At 43.4% G+C, this 27299-nt stretch overlaps 1 protein-coding gene across 3 annotated transcripts in view; it reads left to right on the top strand.

The window, feature by feature from the left end:
• DPF3 (double PHD fingers 3) overlaps positions 1–20663 on the top strand; it is a 207794-nt gene extending 187131 nt beyond the window's left edge. For all 3 annotated transcript variants that reach the window (XM_064512544.1, XM_026095663.2, XM_026095662.2), the window contains 3 exons: positions 3056–3168; positions 4501–4582; positions 5614–20663. In XM_064512544.1, coding sequence (XP_064368614.1) covers positions 3056–3168; positions 4501–4582; positions 5614–5684 — 266 coding nt within the window. In that variant the 3' untranslated portion in view covers positions 5685–20663. The remainder of the gene's footprint in view (positions 1–3055; positions 3169–4500; positions 4583–5613) is intronic.
• Positions 20664–27299: the final 6636 nt, after the last annotated feature.

Raw genomic sequence — 27299 nt, 5'->3', positions numbered from 1 at the left:
AGGAAAACAGAGAGATCATGATGAAAGAGAGCAGCAAGGGCAGGAGAAAGGATTTTAATTTTTTGAACAGGAGCATCTACTGACATGCTTGCAGTATGCTACAGTGCCTCATCGTGCTGCTGGCATAAGTAAAAATAGTCTTTCCAACTACATTAGATCGCGGTCATGATACCACAAGGGAGGTTGTTTAATGTGAAGGAGGATCTGACTTGGAGGCTAAGGAAAGACATATCCAGGAGGCACTCTTTTTCCCTTAGACATGTAATAAGCCCTGGGCTAACAGAGTGCTCTATGGCTATGCAGACATGACTGTGGGCATTTGTTGGCCTCCTTTATAGTCACAATGTTTGGAGAGAGAGCCCGATAGAGTGAATAAATTGATATTTTCTGCAAAGGATTCTTGCATTTCCGCTAAAAAGAAGTCACAGTGGCCCTCCACTATTGTTATTTTCCAAAACATCCTCAGGCCACATCAACCCATTTCTTTTAGACTTGTGGCGGCCATAGCTCTTGAAAAGGGCTCTAAAATATGGGATGGTTCACTTCAAGGGATGGGCAGTATCAGTATGAGATGCAGTGCAGAAAACAAAGGGTGGAAAGGTATTTTTGAGGGGAGCGAGGAACTGGACAGTCAAGACCGATAGCTGGAATAGAGCAGGAATGACATGGTAAGGGACAGAGATAAAGCAGTGAACAAAATCCTGAACTTATTGTGGTTCAAGAAAGAGAGGTTCTCTAGGTGGAGTCTCTGCAGGGAGCAATGTACATGGGTATGTGCAAGCAAACGCATATGGGTATGCATTTGGCCTTGATTTATTTTTGTAAGTTTGATTCCGTTCTTTCTGTTTCTTTTCAAATGTGACTGAAGCTGTTTAACTATCTGATTAACTCACGTCCCTGTACGAGTTGTTTTCTTTGATATATTCCAGCACTACACAACCTTTTTGGAAGCCAAGTTCTGGCCGTTGGGATGAATTCTTCCCTGATGTGTAGAGTGGCACATTTGTGCTATTTACTGGGGTTTGGAATGAGGTTTTGCGTTTGCTGTAAATCAGCCCTGGAGAATCATTTCAGCGTCATGTCAGGTTTTGCCAGTTTGGTAGTATCAGAAAATATATGAGGTCCTCTCAGCAAGAAAAGGTCGCACTTCACAAAATCTCCTGGACAGTTGAGATTTAAAGGTCCCCAGAACTTTAGTTTGGGTTTGGTCCACTGTAAATCTCAGTAAAACCTGACTCTCATTTTGTGCTGACATTTCAAGGGCTCCAAAAACTAGTGATCTTCTTAGTCAATCTGAGCTCATCAATACTGTCAAAACATTTCTTTATTCAAAGGCTTATGAGATTGATATTAACAGTGTCATTGATCCCTCCTTCCTTAAATATCTTATTTATTTTCTATTCAATTCCCTTAATAACTTATGTACACACATTCCTTTGTTGGATGGGCTTAGTTTTCATATCACTACCATGCGAATGTAACTGGAGAACCAAAATCCTTATTACACTCATCGGTGACAGCGTGGGTACATAAAGGAAAGATATTCCTTGCAGTATTATTGCGTTACCCAGCACTTCTCCGCAACACTGTCTGCTTCACTAACTAGAAAATGCAGAAGCTTCTATGTATTGTAGGGTGGTGATGGGGTAGCACAGCACAGCAAAATACTGCTGACAGGTGTGGTAGTGAAGAGAGCATGGCTGTATGCAGAACATCTGCTGTAGCCATGCCCTTTCTTCTTGCTGTGGAGAAACAGCTTTTCGTTCCCTACTCCAGCCTTCCTAAAAAGGTACTTATACCAGGGGAGGTAGACAAGACTTTTTTTTTCTTGTCTAAGAACAAGAAGTCTGCTAGAGGTGGAAAACCCTGGGCATTTGATGGTGTAAGTTCTAAAACAAGAATCCAGTAGTGTGGGATGTGCGTACCTGTATTTGAGGTTTTCTATGCATATAGGTGAGCAACTGCATACTCCAGTCCCCTCCTAGACTCTGCACACTGTGAACGCTGATGTGTGTCAGAGAGGAATGCTAAATACAGGGCTTTCCAAGAAGGAAAGCAGGAGCTTACTGCCGGTGACTTAAAGACTGCCTCAGCCTGATAGGGGTGGTTTGGGAGTACAGTACTTTATTTCAGCAGTATATTTTTCTTGTTTTGTTTTGCAGAAGGAACACTGATCCTACCTTTGGTCTGTTTGTTTGTTTGTATTTTCCCCTCCAGAAAGCCCATTGCTGACCCTGCTACTGTGATACCGCTGTTTTGCAAAGCTGGAGTCGACACGCATGTAGGGACAGGAGTTGTAACTCTGGCAATTTGTCCTTCCCAGTTAGATGTGACTGTTCTGCTAGCTTTCCCTTCTTTATTCCTTTCATTTAGTTCATTATGGGAGTTGGCTTGGGGTTTTTTTCCTTTCGGTTTCTTGTTTTGATCCTGGAAGGTTAGCTGTGCAATTTGGTTTCTTCTGTGCCAACCAACTTTAGTGGCAGAGCTCTTAAAAAAAAAAAGTAAAAGCAGTATTTCTCCATCCTGTCTTGCCTCTTCTCTGTATGCTACTGCTTCCGTTTAAGCAAAGTTTACAGAATTGCTCTACCCCTTTGGACACCAGGAAGGGAAGCTCTAAAGTGGAGAATAACCTCATTTCAACCAGGTCTTTTGGTTAGGTCAAATCAACGCCAATTGAAACTGTAGTCCAATTTCTGTTAAAATGGATGGGCTCTCTCTGGAATTGGGTTTGTGTCTGATTTCACCCTTTCTCTTGTTTTCTTTCGGGGAAAAAAAAAAAAAGAAAAAGAAAAAACAGCCCCCAAACCAAACCATTTTTAAGAGCTCTGAATAAAACTGCTTTGCTAATGGGGGAACGGGTGGGGATGACTCTGATTTTCTCTTGTGCCCAGCAGCGAAAAGGTTAATGCCTGCTTTCCTCTTTGGTATCTGTTAGTTGCAGCCCATGTTGTGATCAGTCCATGTCCATGTGCGTTCTGTTCCCAAACTTAATGCCAGTTAATTAACAATAACTAAATGAGCCTTAACAATGACAGTTGTTTCCAATCTTCCTCAGGACACCCAACCTGCCTGCAATTCACCACAAACATGACTGAGGCTGTCAAAACCTATCAATGGCAGTGCATTGAGTGCAAATCCTGCAGCCTTTGTGGGACCTCTGAGAACGATGTGAGTTTATTTACATTTTCCTACAAACAAGTGTCAGTGCAAGCTACTGTCATGCCTGCCCTTGAGAAGCACTGGCAATGGCACGGGTCATCGCCTTATTGCTGCTTCCATACATTTCCTAGGAAGAGCCACTTCTGGGGATGGAGCTGTACTCCTCCTCAGTGACCCAGCCAGCTGCTGGTCTTTGCAGAAATTACCGTGGGTATCATATAGGGCCACTTAAGATGACAATGCTTGTGGTTTGGACGCTTGCTCAATAGAAACTAGTTGGAGGCCATAAACTCCTGTTGCAGGAAGCAGCAGAAGGGTAATATTTTCAATATTGTAAATAGGAGTAGATTTGAAAGGGTGATTAGCCCACAGATGACAGGTATGCCTCTTTTACTTGGCATGGTTTTCAATCTTAATTATAAGACTTGGGAATCATGACAACACTTGGATTGGGAGGACTAAGCCTCTCTCTCATCACCTAATCACCTATTCGAGCGATTTCCAAGCTGTGATCCAGAGCCTGCAGCTGAACAGTATCCTCTTTGTGCTATTTTCAGTTAAAATCTGATGATAAGGGTGTTTGATAGTCTGCGAGAAACTTTGAGAATTGACAGTGGTTGAAGAAGTTCAGAGCTGATCAGTTTATCTGCATTCCCTATAGCATAATAAATTTGAAGCCAAATTTTTTGTTTTGCTTTATCATTAAATAAGGAGAACTGAAAGTAGGGTACTGTTCTGTTAGGAGCAGGGGCTGCTTTCAGGGCATTTTTTTTTCCTTGAGTGTATGGAAGAGCTGCAGACCTCAAGGTGGGGACCAGTCATTTGCATCTGTTTTGCAGAGCATTCCCTACTCAGCTGAGTTTTGGAGAACGGGCTAAGTCTAGACTTTTGATGAGAAAGGGTTCCCTGGAAGCAGGGAGACCCAGAGTGTGGTCATACTGGAGCCTAGCGAAGTGAGGATGTCGGTTCTGCTCTCTCAGTGCAGCATATCCCCTGTCTAGCAGCTGCTGCTCCTGCATCAAGAGGCCGCCTTGGAGAGGATGTCCTCCAGCTCTGGGAGAGGTTTTCCCATTAGAAGCTAAACTGCCTTTGTGATAAAGAGGGCTCTCTGTGGTGTGTCAGAAGTATGGTGGTTGATTCTGTATGCACAGATGTGATCTGTGTAGCCTTTTCTGTTCCCAGTAGCCTCTTCGTTGCAGCTCTGTGTTCATAACTGAGCACTGCTGGTAACCACGCTTGTGTTTTTCACCTTGCCAATAGACTAATTTACATCATTCTCTCTCTCTCTCTTCCTCTCTCTCTTCTGCTTTTCCCACTGTCTCCCCAATGACCCTGAATCAGGACCAGCTGCTCTTCTGTGATGACTGTGACCGTGGCTATCACATGTATTGCTTGAATCCACCAGTCTTTGAGCCCCCAGAAGGTAACATATGTTAAAGTCTGCTTTGAGAATCACGGTAAAAGTCCTTGTGGGAAAGGGAAGAATTTCAGTAAGGTGGCGTGGGCCAAGCAGGATTAACAAAGCAGCAGCAAAGCAGAGGCAGGTAGCAATGGAAGGAAAGAAAATGCATAGACATTAGATGTCTACTGCTATCCGAGAGGTCCTATGCAATCTTGTCTGGCCTCTCTCTCCTCTTCAAGAACATGGCTTTTTTGAAGGTCATGGGTACCTTTTGATGTCCCAGATGGTGTCTGACACCTCGGTTTAGGCAACCGAATTGAGCTGCTATAAACAGTGACTTCTGACTTCCTAAGAGTCAGATCAAAGTCCCAGACAGTTTCAGCAACAGCTGAGAGACTGTTGTCAGACCACTGGATTAAGAGAAATAATGTTCATTGTTCTCTGGCCTATCTGTACCTGGGAAAGGTAAGAGTTGTACAGTCTGTGTTACGTTTGGTACAGAGTTATATTCCTCCCAGTGGATTCCCTTTGAAAATACTACTCCTGGCTGTCGTTTGCCCCTTGGTTTTGGAGCAGAGAAGCTGGTGCCTTACAATTATTGGTTCTCCGACTGAAATCTGCAGAGAGCAGTAGAAATAGAGAAGGCGACAACTGAGTGGGAATGACTGCAGTTTACGTGAGGGGTGAGACAAGAGTAATTACAAATCAATCATGCATGCAAGAGGTAAATGTTTTTAACTTTGATAAAGAGGAAACTAAATTAGGAGGGGAAAATTTTGAAATGGAACTAATGGTTGGCTGAGGTTTCTGTTTAACTGGGAAATGATGTATTAAAAGTGTCAAAATACAAAACACCTAGTGGAGATGCACATCCCAGCTGTGTTGTGACTTGTGTAGAGAGCCTATGAACACAGCATCGGGGGAACAGAACGTGCTTCAGAAACAGGCTGGCAATTCCAGTGTTAGGAATATTTGATATCCTACTCAAGCACATAAACTCTGAGTATTTGCATTTGATGTTGTATATACAAGAAGGATTTCTTCATTCACAGGGAGCTGGAGTTGTCATTTGTGCCGGGAGCTGCTCCGAGAGAGAGCATCAGCTTTTGGCTTCCAGGCCTGAGGAGCTGCAGCAATCAAGAAACGCTTTGCTCCTGGTGTTGTTGTACCAGCACACAATTCCCATCCGGAACACAAAGACACAACCCACATCGGAATGAATGGACACTCAGATAGATGAAGAGGTATCTATGGCGTTCACTGTCAGAGAGTAGCTGTCACTCATGCAGTACCTCCTGGGCTCTACTAGAAGGATCGTGTACTTTCCCGATGCTCCAGATGAAATCTCTCCACTGCTCTGCATGGTCGCTGCTTACCGTTACAGGCGCACATGCATTACGGCAGGGGAAGGGTTCTTATATCGACACAGAGAAGTCAATTTTGTGTGGCCTTGTGCTTTCTGTCTAGCTGACTTTTTTAAGAAGAAATAGTAACATATCTCCCAAGCAGTTATTTGGTGAGTGTTTTGGCTGGGAGCAATAGAAGTTGTTACTCTTGACAGGCTTGACTGGAAATCTCTTTACTGCAACTACTCTGGCTTCATAGAGGGGCTTTGAGAGTTGCATTAGTTCAGTACTTCCCAGGTCATGAACAACAGATTGTCACTGAGAAAAACAGGGATCAAAAACATTTTGGGTGGCACTTTCTCCCCTGGATCAAATTCCTTGCTTTTGCAGATTTTTGGAAATCTGGTTTTAGTGTCTCTGAAGGAAGAATAGTAGCCACTATCTACACGTGCAGATGCTTAGAAAGTTCTACCATGTTTAGTATTTCAGGATATCCATCTTGCTGTCCCACTGCAGCTCAATTCAGACTTATCATTTTATTTTTGTTTAAAAAAGGTGCAAATGGCTATGGATGTGTAAATAAATGATTTGCTGTTTAGCTCATAAAACTGAACAAAAGAAAAGTGTTTTAAGCTGACTGTAGACAGTGAAAGTGTGAGTTTTCTGAACAATCTAAAGTAAGCTAAGAAAGGAACAACATTGATTTGGAGTCAAATGAAGCACTTTTTATTAATTTTTTCAGATTTCTGCAATTGAAAGTTGAAATTTTTGTTTCAAAAATTGTCTAATCAGGACTTCCATTATGTCCAAAGCCTTACCATTTTTTATTTTGTATGCTCAAAGTAGTTGTCAACATGTACTTGAATTTGCAAATAGTTTTACCCCAATAGTTTTGCCTGAAACAATGTTTTTGGGCAAACATACATGAAAATTTGCTAAAAAACCTTCCCCAGCTCTAGAAAAGGGAGCAATTTACTGAACCTAATATGAAAAGAAAGATTGTAGTAGTTGTTTTAAAATTTAAATTGAAATAGCTGTACTTTATTTAAACAAACATCTACTGTATAGCACATGCAAACTAAAAGGCATTTCGCTAGTGGCTCACAACCAAGATGGAGACTTGATGAATGTTGTTCGATTCTTCGAGCCATGTGAAACGGAGAAACATTAAGCAAGACTATCAAACGAAAAAATATTTTTTACCGTTGAGACCCTTTCAATAATTTAAGAAGGACAGTGAGGACTTTAAAAAAAATCATACTGAGTATATCTTTAAGGTTAAAAACATGCCACTCCCTGAAATAGGCCCAGAATTATCATTTTTTGGGTGTGATGTATATTACTTTTTATGCATAGATTTAAATGGGATTATAATATAAATTTATGATGGTCTCAAGCAGCATGTGACTCGGGTTGCTTGTACAAATAGGTAAGGACATTGAAGATTATATTTGGGATATTTATATTAATTGAAACATTTTTGCAAAATTACATGTCCCTGAACACTTGAAAGAATATTGTGAAAGTGAGTAAATTTTTTCTCCTTCTTTTGCTAATTACACTTAGTTAGAATGAACTGTACTGACCTAATGCACTTTTCCTCATTATTTAGCTAGTTTTTTCACCCTTTGCATTTTGTTCAGCTTGCACACTGAAGATAGCAGTGTCAGCTTTTGGATTCTCCCATGTACCATCACAGTGTATTCTCAGACTGCAGCACAAGTATTTTAACCTGTTAGAAAAAGGCTTTATGAAGGCTTAGAAAATATTTATCCTAGCTGTATTGGACCAAATCTCCCTTAACACAGCTGCGCTGGCTACCTGTGAAATTTATTCGATACCTTAGGCTTTCTGTGTGACACCTCCCAGGCTGGCCAAGGGTGTCACCAATCTCAGTGTCAGGCACTGGGAGGGTGAAATGGGAGCCCGCAGTCTGCTGCGGACCTGGGTTAGGTGCTGTGTGCCTGGAAAGGGAGTGTTTTGGCAAAAAGAGATAGGAACTGAGAAGTGAAGGTACTGAAGGAAAATGTTGTGGTAGTGACAGTGGTAGGAGCAGCAGAGGCGAGCTAGTGCAAAAGCTGGTGTTCAGGTAACAAGAGGGTTGGGCTTAGTGAGCTCCATCATAGAAATAAATAGCCATCACCTTCAAATTTGCAGGTACTTGCAGTGGCTTTGGGAGAGCAATAGGAGTGCTGGAGATAAATAATGATGAAAATGCATATTGCTTCAGTCTGCATTTTGGGGAGAAAGCAGTGACTAATCACCTCCTCAGTCTCTGGTAGCCCTTTGCGAGCTTTTAGTGGGACTGGCGGGTGTATTAAGTCAGTGCTCTCTATCCCAGTGACTGAGACATTGCTAAATGAGCTCTATTCTGCAAGAACACCTGCTTCCCTCTTTTGTGGTTTTGATCCATATTGCTGACTATTTTCTCCTCCCACAACCATTCTGCAGTGAACAATATCTTTCACGTTAGGAAATACTCCTTAATGGCATTGCTGAAGTTTCATCATTAATGAGGTGTGACGGAAGAATAGATTGCTAGATCTTCAATGGCAAAATATTGTTTGCCATATGAGTTTAATAGGATGCCTATTTGTGCTGATCCAGTGATGATCCACTTCATTCTCTTCAGCTTTGTGCTGTGTTGCTGTGTGGCCAGGCAGCTTCAGGTGACTTTTGGCAGCAGATTAGGCCCCAGTTCTCTCATGCCAAGAACTTCCTCCAGCTACAACCTCCCTTCTTCACAGGCTGAATCTTAGATAAGAGGCTGGAACGTTCCTCTCAGTGACATTTTTAGTATGCATTTAGAGCTGTATGTCTTGATGCACTTTGGAAATATTAATCGATCCACCAAACAAACAGTGCTGCACCTATTTTACTGGGCTATGGAAAGGTTATGGCACAGTCATGGGAGTGAGTAAGAGGAGATTAGACACTTTGAGAACAGATTCCCTGTCATCTGGGTACATCCTTGGGGATGCCCTTTCTGCATAACCATGGGTGTGAATCACTACATATGCTATCAGGCAAATTTTGAAACAGTGTATAACTCTGATCTGATGTGGGCAGCACACATTTGACAACTCTGACTTTATATGCTTCTCTTTCTATGGCAGGACATAGTATTTTGCATTTTCCTGGAGTGTCTCTTGCTCAAAGCTTGACATAGGATGTGGAGTGCTTCATGGGAGTATTGTTCCTGTCAGCCTTTAAAGAGGAAATTGATGTATTAAAAAGTAAATGTTTGTCATATGGTGGGTCGTGAAAAAAGGAGGAAGTTTTTACTGAGAGCTAGTGAAGTCAAGTGGGTAGTGAAAGCTGTTAGACAAAGACGGCTTAGATTTCCATTTAATCCAGCCACCTGGACTAGACAGAACTCAAGGTGTTGTGCCTTCTCCACTGCTCTGGGGACATGTTGATGTTGGGGTTTGGGGGGGTCTTTTTTGGCTTGTTTGGTTTTTTTTACCAGTGATGTACTCGGTAAAGCATGTCTCTCTACCTGCTCTTCTCCGTGGTGGGATTCACACTCCATGTGTGAGCTTGTTGGCAGCTCTTTGAGGTGATGAAGCACTGACATATTTCGAAAGTCATCTGTGTGTGTAGGCAAGGCAAGCAGTATTTTAACACAGATCAGAGCAAACTAGCAAGGGAGATGGTAGATTCTGCATCCCCTGAAGTCTTCAAATCAAGAATGGGCATCTTTCCAGAAGACGTATTTCTGTTAAACATAATTTTAGTTAAACACAGGAATGTCTGACTGAAAAAGACTTACGTTACACAGGAAGTTAGGCTAGATGATGTAATTGTTCTTCCTGTCCTTATTATAATAACAGATGTTAACCAGTTGAGGAGATGTATTTAAATACAGGCTGTATCTGAATAATGGCCTTAAACACATTCATGAAATCCTTCTCATTTTTAACCCATTTTGGATACCCTAAGAAAGGTCGGTTATAGAAATTCCCCTCTACTGATGCAGTAGAGGTACATTATCTCCTTCATGCCATGATGGCAGCTATATTGGTGCTAGCTATCTCATTTTTTTCCAGAGAACAAACAATTTAGATGACACTGAATGAAACCATGGTTTGGATCTGCCTTTCCCTCCCCAGCATTTCTGTGCTGTGTTGTCTAGTTTTCTGCCTTGTAGAGGGAAGAGTGGCTAGGGAGAGGACTTGCTGCAAATCTGCAGTGTCAGCCTTGGAAACCAGCAGGTAGTGAAATGGTCACAAAAAGGGAGTACATCCAAGCTGTGCCGCTGAGGGAGGTGTGCCCATTTTACTGTCACAACCAGCACTTTCCCTTTAGCTCTGAAGAGCTAATACCTTTAAGGAACTGGATATGGCTCCCATTCTGCCTCCAACGAGCACTTCCAGAAACCTGACTTTGAGAACCTGGGCTGGATTTGCGGCATTTGGGTAAACGTACCTTAGACTAGTTCTTGAGCTAGAAGAGCCACTGTTAAGTGTGTTCTTTTGAAGCAAGCATTACTCTAAATAACTTTTAAATTGTTATTTCTCACCTTTCTTTGAAAGGGTATCTTCTGACTCAAAGGAAGAAGCTCCTGCACAGTACAGTGTTATGGGGCTGTTGTATGTTCTTTACACCTAGAGCATGTGTTTTGACAGGGGTCATTTGGGAGGTGAGAAGTGGATGGGTGTAGAAAGGAATATTAATTAAGCTTGTCACTGCCAGAGGGCTAGTGTGCATTGTGTGCAAGGAAATTCCAGGTAGAGCTGGGCATTGTTTCTACCGCATGTAATACATCTAATTCAAAAAAATGTGCTTTTAAGGGAACCATAATTATTCACAAATCCATGTTGAATCTGACAAATTATTTCATCCAAAAAAAATTAAGGGAAATATTAGAAAAGTTGAAAATGTTTAAAGTGATGCATTTCAACATTGAATTTCAAAGTTAATTCAATTTTAAAATAAAAGAATTAAAGAGCCTGCAATTGAAATGAAACATTTAATTTGGGGGTCAAAGAGTGTTTCAGGTCTATCTGAAAGGAAATTTTCCAAATTTTCCAATTTAGTGCCAAAAGTTGAATATTCAGCTCTAACTTTGGGGGTCTGGTTAATTCAGTTTCAATGTGTCAAAATCTTGCATAATAGAAAATGTTACAGTATCTATCTAAAATGAAGAAGAACTGAAATTATCTCAAAAAGTTAGCAGCCATGGAGGAATAGGAATCATTTAGGATGATGTAAGTGCATTCAGTTAACAATAAAAGAAGATGAATAAAACAGGAAAATGTAATCTTGAATGCTAAAAGCATTTTCTTTTAGTGAGACCGCTATAATTTATTAATGTTATTTGTCTGTCTGTTTGTCTATCTAATCAGTTGGCAGTGACATTTGTTAGTCTATAAAACTGTCTTTCAGAGCAGAAGTGGGAGATGCTTCATGTTTTCCAGATATAAAAGACTGGACAAAGCAACAGAGAATATATTAGGAACAATTTGGCACCAGGCTGGGAGGACAGAAAAAATAAAAGTGATGGAGAAGGAAATCACAGGACGGATTGGCTAGTCAATTTTATTAGGGGAGACAAGTGGATGGCGTGGACGAAATACTCCCCTGAAACTTTAACAGCTAACCGGTTCTGTATTTTTGTGAAAATAGGTTCTGTGGAGAGAAGAAGGCAGATGGGACAGGTCTCACTATTTGGTGAGCTCCCCTTTTCTGTTTTTTGCATCCATCTGTAGTTGCTCACCATAGACATTGAACATAATGCTTGGGTGCAGGCACCTTCCTTGGGGTATGAGTTTGCGCAGAGTGGGAAAGAGTGAGTCAGAACTGCAAGGATGTTCCTAAACAACAAGTAAATAATGTATCTTTCCCATTTCCAGCTCCCACCATTCCCTCTGTTGCCCTGACAATGTATGCACCTTCTGGTCCTCCGGCAGACAGGCTTGGGCTTGAGTGGAGATAGGGGACAGAAGCAATGGAGAAAGGAGAGAAACTGGGTATATTAAAAAAGAAAGTCTTCTCCTCTAGTCAGTTCAGGCATTGTTATGACCTGAGCAGCTCATACTTTTGTGTGATATATTAAGTGGCAAGACAAGCAAAGTATGTGCTAGTTTTATTTACCATAGCACAGCAAGCATGTGCTTTCATGTGGCCATGCATGTACTCCCGTGTAACCCATATGTAAGGGCTGTCACCAGTGTGAATTGCGTAGACACCAGGGCGGGAGCTCCTGCCACGGCAGAGGTAGGGGCTGGAGGGTTTGTTGCTCTCCTGCCCGTGCCCCCAGAACATGAGGTCTCTGTCTCACGCGCAGTGAGACAGGCAGAAATGTGCACACGTTAATTGCCATACGTAGGCAATTAATCACTGCTGACCTGAGTGGGAGAAAGCCCATGTAGTAGAGCTCGTGATTCTGCCAGCCTGCTGGCTTAGAAAGTCACATCTGCTCTGAGTTATCTGGAAGGTAAAAATTTCATTTTATGTAAGTCAAGCAATTAAATATGGGTTTTATCTCTGTGTACAACAGCGGTTGTGGCACCTCTGTGGAGAGGTATCCAAAGTCTCTGTGCCTCAGTTCTGGCGAACAGAGAGGCTGGCAATATCTTAGCCATCTTGGTAAAGCGCCTTGAGCCCTCGTCAGCTGCATGCAAGTGCTGAGTACCACCGCTTGCCGCAGTACCGCAAAGCCCGGCTGTAGTGGAGGAGGGAGAACAAATTCTCCCACGCGATCCTCTGTGCTGTTCGTTTCTGCCAGCCGCAGGCCCGAGACGCTGCCCTGGGAGATGGGACTAGTTGATATGTCAGGAGCTGGCTGCCGAAGGCCCAAGACCCTGCAGAGGAAATAAAAAGCTTTTGTTATTCCCTGTTTCCTCCTCTGGTCAAGGAGGGCAGGAGCTGGGATTGGCAGGCAGCCAAGTCTGTTTTCAGTGGTGATATAATTACTAAGAATGATCTCCAGCCCTGGCAGTAGCTAAATGGCTTTTCAGGGTGGGCACCAAACCCAGTCTGGTTTACGTAAGATAAACTCAGCCTTGGAAGGGAAGGGAGAGGAGGAGGGCTCTCTGGTCTGAAGGGCAGTGATTTATAACAGTCGCTGCCCAAGCTGCTCCCTCTCCCCTTCCCGTGGCAGAGGGCGCTCAGGCAGCCTCCCCTCTGTCAGCGTGGCTGCCGCCGATTACGGCTAGACCGTGATACCCTTGCGTTGGCTGTGGGGCAGTTTTGAGGAGATAGTCCTGGTGCTGTCCCAGCCCTGTCACCCGAGCACGGTGCCAGCTGGGGCGGCAGCATCGCCGGGGCATAGCCAAGGGCAAGAGTGACCGAAGCTGCCACGTGGTGTCTTCAGCCTGTGGAGGAGCATGTTCCCCCCGGAGCAGCTGGGCTGGCAAGATGGGAGAGCACAATCTGGCCATCCTGATGGCCAGGTTTTACTGCCGGGTAGAGGGGAGCTGCATTATCGTCCTGTCTCTCCAGCTATATACTGATGGGTTTGGTGAGACCCAACATCACTGTGCAGTGATATGCTTAGGTGAGTGTGTGTTGGAAAGGTAACTAATAGCAATCACTTCTGGGGGGCAGGGGAGGGAGGGTGTAGGCTTTTAGGGTATACCCCTTTATTTCACAATGTTGATGAGACTGCCAGGTGTTTTGCACCTGGGGAATCAAGCCACTACCTTATTAATGTGGGCAATGTGTTTCAGCCAGGTCGATGAAAATGCAAAGTATTGTTACAGTATTCACTTGCGCATTTAAAATATACATTGTTACTATTATTTTGAAATAGGAAACCTCCTATTTCCAGATCAGCTTACCTCCCTGTGCATGCATAAACTTAACAATAAAACACTTCATTCTGGAAAATTGCAGATTTTTCAAGTATTGATATTTCCTTTGAGACTTCTGCCCATACATTCACCAATCTGGTTTAGTTCATTGTAACAAATCACAGGTTTCACCTCCCCAGTGGATCAGGAAATGTTCCCTGTCTCCCTACTTTTCAGAAGCCAAGGTGAGAGAAGTGCAGTTTTTATTCTCCATATTTTAAGTGAGTGATAGAGAATGACAAGTCCGTTTCATGCTCAGCTTTCCATGTCTTGAATGAATTACTTGGTTGGCTTGGAGAAAGTTCCTTTTCAGGGCACTTGTAGGGTCTTTGTTAGCATGTGTCTCACCTGTGCATGAGATAATGGTCTGGAGTTTTGCCCCTTTGGAAAGGACTCTTCCTGCTCTTGCCATATAAGCCTTCGAAACTGCTAATTCTCAGCAAGGAATCATGTTGTGCCTGGAGTCCTGAAAATCAAGATAAGGATTTTCCTTAAATTTCTCAAGATTTTAAATGAATGCATGTCAATGAGGCAGAAAAGCCCCTAAGCCCGTGAACTGTGCTGGAACATGTGGGTCTATTACCATCCCGCACTTTGGCAGGTGCTATAAGCTCAAGACTGCATTTTCATGTCCTCTCTGTCCTGCTGATGAAGACTTTGACAACAACATTAAAAGAAAAATACCTGTCCAACATCAAAGGAAGAGACATGAATGTTATACCTAACATACTCTTCCTTCATAGCTCTCCTACGAGTGTAACAGAGGAGATTGTCTTGTGCCCCTGCATCCTTATGGAAGGCAACAGCAAGCGTGTGAGGGATTTCCAAGTGTTATCTCCTTTGAGCTTCATTAAGGATTCTCTTTTATTGTTACATCTCATTTTTTCTTCTCTTAAAATAGTTTTTTGGATTTCAGAGAAATGTGTGCCAAAGCTGATTTAAAGGGTCTAGAGCAATTCAGAAAAAGAGAGAGGTCCAAACCAAACCATCAGCTCTCACCTCCCCCTAACTGAGAGATGTTCAACAAACCCTTGATCATTGCAGGGAATCAAATTCTCATGTTGACTTAATTCCAGCACAGCATTAAGGTCACACAATAGTTCGTATAGACTCTCCCATACTTGTAAAATGCTCTTCAAAAATGCAGGGAGAAAAGTTTCCCCTTTACTCTGAGAGCATTGCATTTTTCTGTGCTGCAGCAGAGAGCAACACTGCTTCTGTTTACTCTTTCTTACAGCATCATAGCTTGGTTCAGCAGTGATGGGGGCAGGCCTGCGAAAAATGTGTTTTGATGACTTGCAGATGCAATGAGAGGTTCAAGAGCATTCAAGTAAATGGTCACCTATGATAGACAGTCAGATCTCCTAAAAATCAGAAGGTTGTGTGTATACTAAATTATTACTTCACCTTTTCCTCATATGCCATTTCAGACTGTGCGTGCCATTGGTATGTACATGTTTTTTCTCTGGAAATGGTTGTAAAGAAAAACACCGACAACTAAAATAGGGATTGGGGAAGACTGAGTTAGAATCTCTGCTCTTGATCCTTTGTTTCATAATGAGACAAATTTTCCCAATTACTCAGAAGGGGGAAAAGGAGGAGGATAAATCTGTGACATCATAGCACATCTTTGAGATATAAACTGTGAGGTCATCAGCTTTTAAATGCACTTTTAAAATGTTCAAGTAGTGATCCCAAAATAGTGACATCCCCGTTAATACATTAGCAGAGGCCATTACTGTGTTATGCCATAGTATTTAATTTTAGTTAGGAGACTTAAAGTTGTATATATAAAAATATATATATTTATGTACCATATTAATGTTATTTACTGTAAATGTGGCTCACCTATCCGAAATAGATCTAGAGTCCTACATGAGAGTTAAGCACCCTGAAGGAGAAGAAGGAGCAGGTAGAAAACCTAATTTGGCTTGCCAAAGGTGTGTCAGCATACTTAAAAAAAAAAAAAAAAAGGGCAAAACATTGCCCCTTACAACATAGCCGCAATCATATTTGGAGCATGATTTATGGACACATGAAAGAGAAAATGACAAATAGGAAAATAGAGCAGAAGACAGGCCAGATCCTCAGCTGCTCTAAATCAGCATTCCTCCATTGACTTTAATGGGACCAAGAGGTTGGTCTGGTATCTTAAAGAGACCTCGAACTAAGTAGTCTTAACCTTAGTCTCTCCTCTTTATTCAAAAATGTCTGTTTCTTAATAGTCAATCACACCTGACATATACAAGAAAATAGACATTTTTATCCCTGATCAGTCTGATCTGTTTAGTCTCAGTTCTAGTTCAGTCTGACTCTGGCAATACCACTGTCATAGGCTTCAAAGGAAAGTGAGAAATCTCAGCAGAAGATAACTGTGGAGTAATTGGCAGCTAGGTAATATTCCTCCCTAACTCCAAGGAGTTTGGACTTGGTGGATCAGCTTTCAGTAGATTGCCTTTCATTTTCTGCAAATAACTCCTTATTTTTTTAAATGGAAACAGAAGGAATAGAAGTGCATGATCTTCCTCTTTTGTATCAGATCTGATTTCACCAGCTCTAACCTCCCCTCTCTTACCCCTTTCTAAGCTGTGCCAGTCTTTTCGATCTATCTCCTCAGATGGAAATCTTTTCCAGCCCCTGTCATTTTTAGCATCTGTCCCTGAAATCAGTGCTCTTCAATTCTGTTTGTTTTGAGACAGGATGAAGTAAAAGTTTGCATGGCCAGGACATGCTGTAGGTTTACCCAATGGTATTTGAATCTTCTCAGCATTATTTTTCTCCCAACTGTGCTTCCAGACTCTGTGTTTGCTTTTTAGCCACCCCTGAATGGGGGCCATAGTCACCTCTGGGATATTTTTCATCTCTGGTTACAGCTCACCTAGAGCCAACCTGTTTTACAGTCCATGAAACCGCACAGCTTCTCTCTGGGCATAGCTGCCAGCACACTCGCACTCATTTCCCCGGTGCTGCATCTGGGGAAGTGGTCAAGCTGACGGTGTATGAGATCACATGCAGCATGGCTACTCCCTGGAAGCCAAAGTGTTGCTTAGTAACCCACTCATGGAAGTACCAGAAGCATTTTTCAATCTGTCACGTTGGCGAAAAACACTGGCTTCTTGATTTAGAGGCATTCTGCTGTGCTGAGCAGAGCTGTGCTCCATTACTTTGCATCCTTCGCTATCCGCAAGTCAGGAAATGTACCTACCATTTTATGGAGGGGCTGGGGGGAAATGCAGCACAGAAAGGATTTGCCCAGGATTGCACGTGAAGCCCTTAGCCAGTTCTTCTGACTTCTAGTCCTCCCCTTAACTTTCTTCCCATGGGAGATCTTCCCTCCTTATGAAAGTGCACTCCAAGGTCCTATAGCAATTGACCAAACAGGACCCTGCAGCACCGTCATCTATTATGAGACACTACTGCAATAAAACATGGCTGTGTCATACAGAAAGTGGATGAGGTATTGCAATATTTATGTTGTAAGCCTCAGTGTCATGGACAATTGCTACAGAATACTGTACATCTTTTTTAATGCAGTGGAGTCATAGCAGCCTCACAAGAGCACACAGAACACAAACCATCAGGGAATACATGGTTTCCTCAGTTATATTCAAATTATTGTGTTACTGAGAGTTAAATGAAAAACATCCTCTCATTTAAAAATAGACTATAGAGGCTTTTCAGTTGTTTCCCTTTCCCTTTTAAAAATAATTCAATCAGGGAGTAAAACATCCAAGAACTCTATTCTGACTTAAGAGGCTTGCTTCTTTATCTGGCACTGGTTTATCCTTAAAAACAGCTCTAAAAAGTATCTTTTGGGTTTTTATTTGTGGTACCTAATTGATTTTGCTATCAAACCTCATTAGTTTGGAAATGGAGTGTATTCTAAGCAAGGTCTAGTTCTAAGCCCTGGGGTCCAGCTGGGCCCTTCCCATCCCTTCCCATCATCAGACAGAGCAGAACCGTAGGCTGTGTTAGGCCATGGTATCACCCATTACCATGGCTTGCCTCTCGTCATCTGTTGGTCTTCAGAGACTCTCTGACTCGTGACAATTCTCAATACTTTGGTGAGGAAATTAGTAAGAAGGTTTGTTTTGTATGAAAATCTCTTTTAGTGCAAGGTCAGTAACAGACAGGACAACTGCAGGCTAAAAATTAATGCAGCATAAAAGAAGGAAAACCATCCCACAACATGAGAGGTTTCGGATTTGATTTCTGAGGGATTTCTGAGGAAGTGAGTACATTCCTGTAGTCCTTTCCAGCCTAATAGATAAGGTTGGGCATGGGATAAAGTGTCTTTCAATTTCAGTTTGCATATAGTTAAAAAAATACAGGATGCTACCTAAAAATGTTCCTGATGGCTGCTGTGTGGCTGGTGTGGGAACAACTGATGATCCCCCTGTGGGGCCAAGAGTAGAAGTGTCTATCTCACAGTTATTTAGAAAGAACTGGCTTCTGTAGGGGGGCAGGGAATACTTTTGGCAAGGGTGCCAAAAAGACTGTGGAGGCCTGATCTACATTTTCGTTTCTAGAACTGGCTGTGCCAGCTCAGGATTGATGGAAATCTTGTCCTTGTGATGCTTCGCTCTGTGGAAAGAGGATTCAGAGACGCACTAAATGTACAATACACTGTTTGTTTTAAAAGTAGCAGAGTATCTATTTCCAGTCTTCTAATACCTTGACCTTGAAATTTGTTTGTAATTAAATAGTCTTGTGTTACCAGGTAGCCACTGAAGCAAAAGAACTGCTGTTATAAAGACAGTGGGGTAGGGAAGAACAGCCGGACTGGATACCTTCTGGGCAATACCTGGAAAGCACGTCCGTTCCATGCAGTCACAAGGGAAAAGCACCTCTTTCTTCTGCTCATTCTGCAAGACAAAAATGAATTGAGCTGAGAGAGATTTCAGAGAAACCGAGGTAGCTACAAAGCAGGGGGTAGTTTATAGATGTCCATTCTTGCTGTTAGTTTTTGAGGTTTCTATCTGTTCACATAGCCTTCTTTTCAATACTGGGGATGCTTTAGGTTATCTCTGTCTCACCCAGCTGGGATCTGCTTCCCATCATAGAAAGAATGAAACGTGGGTTGGAACCTTCCCCATTTCCTTGTTGTAGATAAGCCCACCTGTACATGATAGATGTGTATGTTAAGTGACTGCATTGCAGTGACTTTTGTAATGCATTAACTGTTGTGTCAAGATAAGATGGCCGGAGAAAACTAGGAATCCATAAAATGTAGTATCAATAGAAAATCAGTCACTGGAAAGGCAACACAGCTGAAAGTTTCTTACTCTTAGCAACCATCATGTTTTCTGCAATATGCCAAACTCTGTATCCTCTAAAGAGCTTTTTATCCTCTTTGCAGCACAAGAGAACTTGACTTTTGTGGCTTTATTCCAAAATGGAGCCATTGGTGTTCGATCATCTCATAATGTGCTGATGAATTGAAAACCCAGCCTTGACATGGGTTTGCCAGCTGCCATAGCTTCCCAGCAAAATAATCTAGTATCAGTCAATGAATAGACAGGAGGAGTTCTGGGCTGCTGGTGATTGAGCGTGCCACTGAAATTTTGGTCTTCAGGGCAATAGAGGTAAGGAGATTCTGTACCAGGAGAAAAATCGTACAGTCTCAGATGAAACAAGTTGTCCTGTAAGTCACAAGGTAGGTACAGAATGCCACCCAGAATGACTGGGTGACTGAAAAAATAAAGCTTCCAGCATAATACCCCAGATATCTCTCTCACTTCAGAGAAAAAGCCCTTTCGTGATTGATCCAGGGGTTGCAATTTAAATAGGCTCATGAAGCTGCAGAGCCACATCACTGAGTCCTTGGGGGCTCAATGCTTCAGATTTCTCTCCTTGTCACAGTGTCTCCAATCATGTAAACATACATGAATAGGAGAAAAATGTCTGTCAGTACTTTCAGATTCCTTTCCTTTTCAGCTGCATACACTACCTCCAGGTTGCCTGTTGCTACCCTATGTGAGGCCTAATTGGAGTTTACACTATGCTGCTTGGTATTCATTTACTTTTGGTGGCCACAGACTAAGATTACAGGTTTGGGAACCAGTGCATAATTGTATGGACAGCTTCTTGTGTTATTTTTCTCTACCTTCCTCTGTAAAGTGTGAACCTTTCTTTGGAACTCTGAAGTGACTGTATCGTTACAATGTGTGTATGTAGAGATTTGTTTTGATATGACTAGTGCGGACGACCTTTGCTCCTTTTATCTCACACTCAGTTTTCTTAAGTGCTCGATATCTTTGCCAGCCTTTTGTTGGGGAGGAGAGGTGGTAGGGTGGGTTCTTACACTTTAAACTTTGGCATTTTTGAGGGAACTATGCACAGCTTTAAGTAGAGCAGTATGAGAATCTAGAGTGCTTCCAACTGTTTTTTAGTCCCGATCTGATTTCTTCCAGGAGAATCAGATTGGTTTTGAAAGCCTCAGAAAAACATGGTGCTTGAAGCTACAAGCCAGCACTGATCAAGAAGGCCCATCAGTTTGTCATGCATGGAAATGTGCATTACGTTTCTCCCCAGCTCAAAGGTATCTAAATACAGAGTGAATCACATCCTCTGCTCATGAAAACTGACATGGCTCCATGGAAGCTAGTGGAGCTACCACAGTTTGCACCAGCCAGGGATTAGGCCTTCTGTGTTTTGGTGGTTAGGAAAACCATGAGCGAAATCCTACAAGGGTTTGAGAGAAGAAGGCCATGTGTGCTGGAACCTCTCAGCTTTGCAGGATTTCTTTGGTATTCATACACATTTGCAAGAATGTATTCCAAGCATCTTGTACTGTTATTAGTAACTTGTACTGTAGTTTGTTAGCAGTGTTGACTACCTACGTAGCTTTCTGTTGCAACTTAGAAAAAAGTGTTAACGATTACAGAAAACAGGAGTTTAGAACTTGTATGTACTTTTTTATATATTAAAGCACTTCAATTAAAAATACAAGGAAAAATGTGCCTGTATCCTTTGTTGTATGTCTAAACATCTGTATGGAAAATGATGTAAGAGCTCTCTCCAGGAGTTTGCTTTGGTACTAACAAAAAGAGATGGTCAAAATCTGGCGCAGGACTCCGGATGTTGAAGTTTATTCAACAAACAGAAGATGTCAGTAACCTACTCCAATACTCCAAGTAAAGCAACTAAAGCTTTCCCTGAGACTGAAGCTTAGGCTGGACAAACCCCAAGTGTTTGTGGGAACGCTGAGCCATTGCTAAGTGATGATTCACGCAGACATGAGATGTTACAGCAGAGGCGGTAACTGAGGAGGAGTTCGTGAATGAATCTATCTCTATGTTAGAGTTTCTTTATTTTTATCACAAAGTACCTTAGAAGTCATTGGGAGTCTGTCGATGGAGAAGTGGAGGAAAAGCTTCTACATGCCAGAATTATTTCAAGAGTACTGGAAATATGTGGGCTTGGGTAATGGAAGAATGGCATTAGAAAACTGCATGCTACAGACACAGGCAACACATGGTCCTTACCACACATCCCAGAAATTGTTTTCCTTTCACTGGCCCATGTATGAAATGTGCATATCTAAACACTTTTCTGGATCACATCACTGTGGGATCAGAGCACGTAAACAGACTTCTCTAAAGCAGCTTGTGATTTGGTGATCTCAGCCCAGTTCTTAGTAGCCAGATGCCCATAATATGAAAACAACCATCAGAACTGTCTCTTTTGCTGGCACTGTTAAATCAAAGGGACAATGGGAGAGAATGGCAGTCTTATTTCTACAAAGAGCCCTTCAATGTCAAATTTGCCATACAGTAGAGTAGCATTCACCTCTGTGGCACAGACTACAGCCACTCCAGAGAGGAACAAAAGCTCTCAGACAGCACGCAATTAATCTAGCATCTATTAAACCAAGCACGGGTAATTTTGAAGGAACGTAACAGATTTCTGCTTTAAATTATTCTGAGCACTATTTTTTTAACTCTACATGGTATGCACAGCTCAAAGTGAAAAACAGAAGCCTGTGTTTTTAGCAGCTGTTATCTTCCCGGTAGCTGCTTTGCCTCCCCAGCTTCTTATAATCCTGAGAGAAAAATCAAGTAAAGCTGAGCAGAGGAACAACACTAAACCATCACTGGCTTTCCTACTGCCCACAGCCATGTTCAGGTGCCCCATGCAGGCGCAATTAGCTCCACGAGCAAAGGACCTGGTTTCCTATGGAATTATGACAGTATGTTGCCTTGGTGCCAGAGACTAGAGGAGTTAGTCTCTCTGCTAATGTCTTGAATCCAGATGAGGATTTTATCAGCGATAGGCTCTGGAACAGCTTAACAAACTTTGAAGTTGTGATCCATATAAAAAAAAGATATATTGCACACTAAATACAGTGACTAAATGTAGTGGCGGGGATGTAAAAGATAATACAGAAACAGATCATAAACAGGCCCTTCCTTAGCAGTAAGGAATGTATCCAAAAATGGGATCGCTGCTGTTTTTTATTTCTGTAAGGTCTGTATACATGTAAAACCTTTTCTGGTACAGCTATATTGACCAGTAGTGTGATTGCAAATGTGGTGGTTCCAATAAAAGCCGTAGAGAAGTTGCAGCTGTAATAGTATAAAGGTATAAATAAATGGTACGTTTTCATAGAAGAGGAAAATCACCCAGAGATCTAAGCTGAACTTGTGTTTTTTAACCTATTTACAAATGCTTTGGAAAAGAGGATGAAAAGTGAGATGAAAAGTTTACTGAGATTGAAAAGTTATTCTGGGTAGTCAAAAGTTGACTGCGAAGAGTTGCAGAAGTTTCTCGCAATAATAAGTGACTGGCTAGTAAAATGACAGATGAAATCTGCTGTCGATAAATGCAAAGTAATGCTTCTAGGGGAAAAAACCCCTAATTATACATGCATAATGAGGGGCTCTAAATTAGCCATCACTGCACAGGAAAATGAGCTCAGCATCGTTGTTGCTAATTCTGAGGAAATGACAGGTCAAGGCTGAGCAGGTGTCAAAAAGGTAAGTAAAATGTTAGGAGTTATTAGGAGGGGATAAAAAGAGGAGGAAAGAGAAAACATCATTAGGCCCCTGCATAAATCTACACTGTGTCTATCCTGTGCTGGATACTGCTTGCGGCACTGGCCTCTTCTCCAAACCCCGTCTATCCCTGCACCTTCACCTCCACCACAGCGCACATCCAAAAGCATATAGGCAAGCTAGGAAAGGCACATGAAGGAAAGACAGGAATCACCAGAGCTATTGGACCGCCTCCATGTGAGGACAGAATAAATACACTAGGACTCTTTGGCTGGGAACAGAGATGGCAAAAGATGGTTTGATGGAAGCCTAAAAAAATCATGAATGACATAGGACTTAGGGGGCACTAAGTGGAATTATCTGGCACTGAGCTTAAAGTTAAAAAAAGATGCCCTTTTCCACATGATATTTAATTACATTGTGGAGCCCTGCCCCAAGACATTACAGGGACCAAGAGTACAAATGCACTTGAGAAAGGCATGGAGAAAAGCACGATAGACAGGTTTGCAGGTTTGTCAGGAACCAGCCACCCTATGAACCAGCTGCATCTCCAGTCCCAGAAGTCCCCAAGCATTGGGCTTCCAGCAGCTGAGATGATGCAACTAAACTGAGGCGGGCGCTCAATACTCCCCCTAAGTTAATTCCCCAGCCAGATGTCTGGCCTGGCACCCTATGGCATCTTTTCGTTCTTACATTGGTAAGAACTATTCTGGGTATGTTTTCCTACCGCTTGAGTTTATGCCCATACCAGGGGAGGAAAATCTATTTTTTGACACTTTAACTATACTCCTTCTTGATCAAGTTGTGCTGTGCCCGCTTATTTAATTTTGCAGGGTTCATAAAAGGTTATCCAACAGCTTGTGGCAGAAGCTTCAGGTTTTTTTCTGGCCCCCAAATGGTATGAAACAATAAGCCCAAACTCAGCCAGCCACAGCTAAATCCAGGTAGGTATAAGCCTAGCACCACAAAGCAAATGGCAAAACTCCCATCCACTTCTGTGGACCAGTATTTCATCCCTATGTACACGAGCTTCCTGGGGAGCTGTGACAGTGATCCCAAAGATTGAAGGAAGCCTTTTGCAACAGTGGAAATTGATTTAATGGCTTTTTATCATGTGCTCCCAAAAGGGCCTAGTGCAAATGGCTGTTTTGATACCACACTAGTTCACTGCTTTGTAGTATCTGTTTTAATTATTTTTTTAAACGACCACTTTCTTCCCAGGAAACGTGAATCTGTAGGAGCTGAAAGAGCCTCCTCCCCAAGGCAGCCTGCCTGGTGCTGAAGGGAAGAAAGGGCTGTCAGTCTTGAAGAGAAGCTACAGAGAGCAAAAGTACCTCCCTGGCAGCCTGACCTTGGCAAGGAGACGGGAGACTCAACATTCACGACAGCAGCAGCTCCCTTTAATAAATATTTCACGGCAGAGAACCGCAGACTTGGGGAGAAAATGGAGGGCAGGGTTCAGCCTGTGACGCAAGGTGATGTGACCGGACCTTGTCTAGAGGGGCTGGAGGCCACCTAATTGGCATTCCCACTCCATGCTTACGAATAGCATTCTGTAGTCCTCTGGGAACAAAAAAATAATTAAAAGGCCCCTCAGCACACAGTGTTGCTAATGGGCTACTGCCTGCGATGTGATGTTTTTGTGCTCAATTAGAGCTAACCAACACAGCCTGCTAAAAATTCACGTCTCCCTCTGAGAGACACCTGGACAGACCAAACCTCCTCTTCAGCTGCACGATGGCCCTTGTCGCACAGTGCCCTGCAGCGTTTGCAATAAGCAGATAAAGGCAGAGGCGACATGCAGCAAAGTACACAGCACTTTATTTACTGTGTTGCAGACTAAGCTCCAACACTCTGGATGCCTGAGTGAGTGAGCCCAGTGCAGGAGGCAAAGCTGTTCAGTCCAGAGCAGTAATCCTAGTACACCTGGGCACCTCAGCGGTGACCTGGAGCTGCAGAATGACTGTGCATATGGTGTGAAGCAAAGGCCTTGGATCTCTTCCAGGCAAGAGCTTGTTCCTGCATTGCATGTCTGTGTGGACTTCTGGCTTCTCCTGGCACATCCAAGGCTTAGCTGGTGCCAGCTGCGGCTGCCTAGCAGAAGAATTTCTCCAAAACCGCCCTCCCCTTATCTCCCTCCCACCCCCAACTTTATGCTCCACACAGATCTTCTATGATGATGCTAAGGGACCTATCAACACCTTTCGTATTTTCTCAGGAGGAATTTGGCCACCTCAGGGCAATTTCTCTCTGCAATTTCAGATTTGCCTTCTGTCCAGGCACCTCTTTTATTTAACAGCTCTGCTGTGGAGGGCCCCTTGCCAGGTTTGTGTGCCTAATGCCTTGTGTCTGATGCTCTCACAAGCCTTGACTCTCTTTGTGAGCCATCGGTGCTTCATTTGGGCCAAAACAACAATTCGTCTCCAAGGTATGGTCGGTTGAGTATTCATGGGCTAAACTTAAGGTAATTAGCATTGTTAATGCTCTCTGTGTGATATTACAGCTCTGGGCCTCATTAAAATGTTCTCCTGGGAGAAGCCAGGCGAAGAGTCAGGTGTCAGCTCTGCTTCATGTGGAAAAGCCTGCCTGTTATTCTGAGAGAATTATTTGCTTAAATGCTGGGCTTCTTTATGACGGTTTATTTAATTCCTAATGCTTTTGATAGTCTGAGGTGTGGGCTGAGCTGCTGGGCAGCATCTGGCATGGCTTAGGTAGCCAGCCCCTAGCAGTGTCGTGTCCTGGCTGGAAGGGAGGAATTCAGCAACAAGGATCTTCTGCCTAGCAAATCCCCCGGCCTGCGGGCTCCTCCCCAAAATGTGGGCCATGGGCCGCAGGCCAGTCTTGCTCAGTGCCCCGCTCTCTCACCCCTTGAGTGCATCAGAAAAATGCTCTGAGGCCCTACTTGCTGCCTGGCCAGCAGCAGCAGCTTCCCTGAGCAGCGGGAGATTAATGAGTGCTTTTAGAAGAAAGAAGAAAGAAAAAAGGCCACAGAGGAGATCAAGCTGGTCTGAACTGAGGGAAGTTCAGACTGGTGAGGAGAAAAGTAGATGCTGAATTTCATTCTTTGGTGGAGATCTTCTGTTCTTGCTACTGGGGAGCTCAGGCAGGGAGGAAAGAGAAAAGGGCAGTTCTCGGCACCGCAGACCAACCTCCCTCCATGTCGGCTGCCGCACAAGCCACCCCTCATGGACGCGCCAGGCTGTCCTGGTGCGTGTTTCTGGGGCTCCACCACTGCTGCTCCCCGCAGAGAGGTAGGCATGGCCCAGGACCATGCTAGGAGGCTCATCTCCTGTGCGGCAGAGCCCTGAGGCCACCTTCTTGTGCCAGCACCTGCAATAATGCTGATTGTGCCACCCAAATGAGGAATAGGAGAGCTGAGCACATGGCTGCCCAGTTACCACCCTGGGCAGTTGGTTTTCCCCCCAGTAAGAGGCCTGGAGGGGTCCACATGCCTCAGGTACTTGGCCACACTCTGCAGGCGTCTCTCCATGTGCTCTGTTTGTGACCTCTCAGTCCTTGTCCCTGTGCCTGCCAACAGCTGGTCAGGCAATTATTTATAAATGAGAGCCGAGGTTCTTGAGCTGAAGGTAGCAGCCATGGACAGATGTCAGTGCAACACATGGGTATGTACCAGCTGCTTGCAGGCTCTGAGCACCGGCAGATAAAGATGTATGTTAACAGAGATGGAGATTTAGAGATGCTTATTGGCTCCATATCTAATCTGCCAGTAAACTGCATAGACTTTAAAGCATAAATGCTGCTGCTGTTGTTACTTGTTAGAAAAATTTCACCCAGTAAGTGCTGCCTGGGCCATTGTATCTTGACTGTGGTTGGAATTAGGGTGTTTTTTTGTAGTCCAGACTCCTAACCATTCTTCAAGTCTTTCTGCTATTGCCTTGACACTACTTCCTTTCACAGTCTGCTGCCAGCTCCTACTGCCTCCTATTTGCACCTCTTTCCTCAGGCTAGTGCATACAATGCTCACTGTGGTGCCTTCAGGGAAGCGTGATAGCCTGCCTCAGTGTCCTGTGCCTGTGCCTGGGGACAGTGGCCTCTTATGTGGCTAGCTGGAGTGCTCAGTCCTAGTCAAGGCCTTTTGTCTTGAGATGCCACATGTGATCGGGATCTTCAGCTGATTAGTGGTTTCAGCCTCCAGGTGAGTTTCTTTGGCAACTGATTTCCCTGCTATTTAACTTGGGGTTTGTGGCAGGCTGCTTGGGTGGATAATGATTGTGGCTGAAGGTTTCTCTCCTCCTCCATGTTTTAGCCAGTTAAATGTCCATCTTCTCCCCCAGACTGTCTTCTACCCATGAATGGTGGGTGGCTGGAAGAACAAAGAGATGGAGAGATGCTGTGGAGGCACCAGGTTCTTGGTGGAAGAGAAGCTGATGGTCTGGGTGGGAGTGAGGAAGGGGAACAGGAGAGTAGGAGGAAGACTAAGAGGCTGGAAAATGGGAGAGAGGGGACTGCATGATGGGGATAGGGAAGGAAGATAAACTGACTGTAGGGAGAGGGGGATGTATAGTGGGATGTTGCTTGCATCAATTATGCAAATCACATATACATATTATGCAATGTTTTCTTGGTTTTGCTGTGTTGG

This window comes from Dromaius novaehollandiae, chromosome 5, assembly GCF_036370855.1.
Source record: "Dromaius novaehollandiae isolate bDroNov1 chromosome 5, bDroNov1.hap1, whole genome shotgun sequence".
NCBI classification, from domain to species: Eukaryota; Metazoa; Chordata; class Aves; order Casuariiformes; family Dromaiidae; genus Dromaius; species Dromaius novaehollandiae.
The sequence above is the reverse complement of the archived record's forward strand: the minus strand, read 5'-3'. Positions and strand labels throughout refer to the sequence as shown.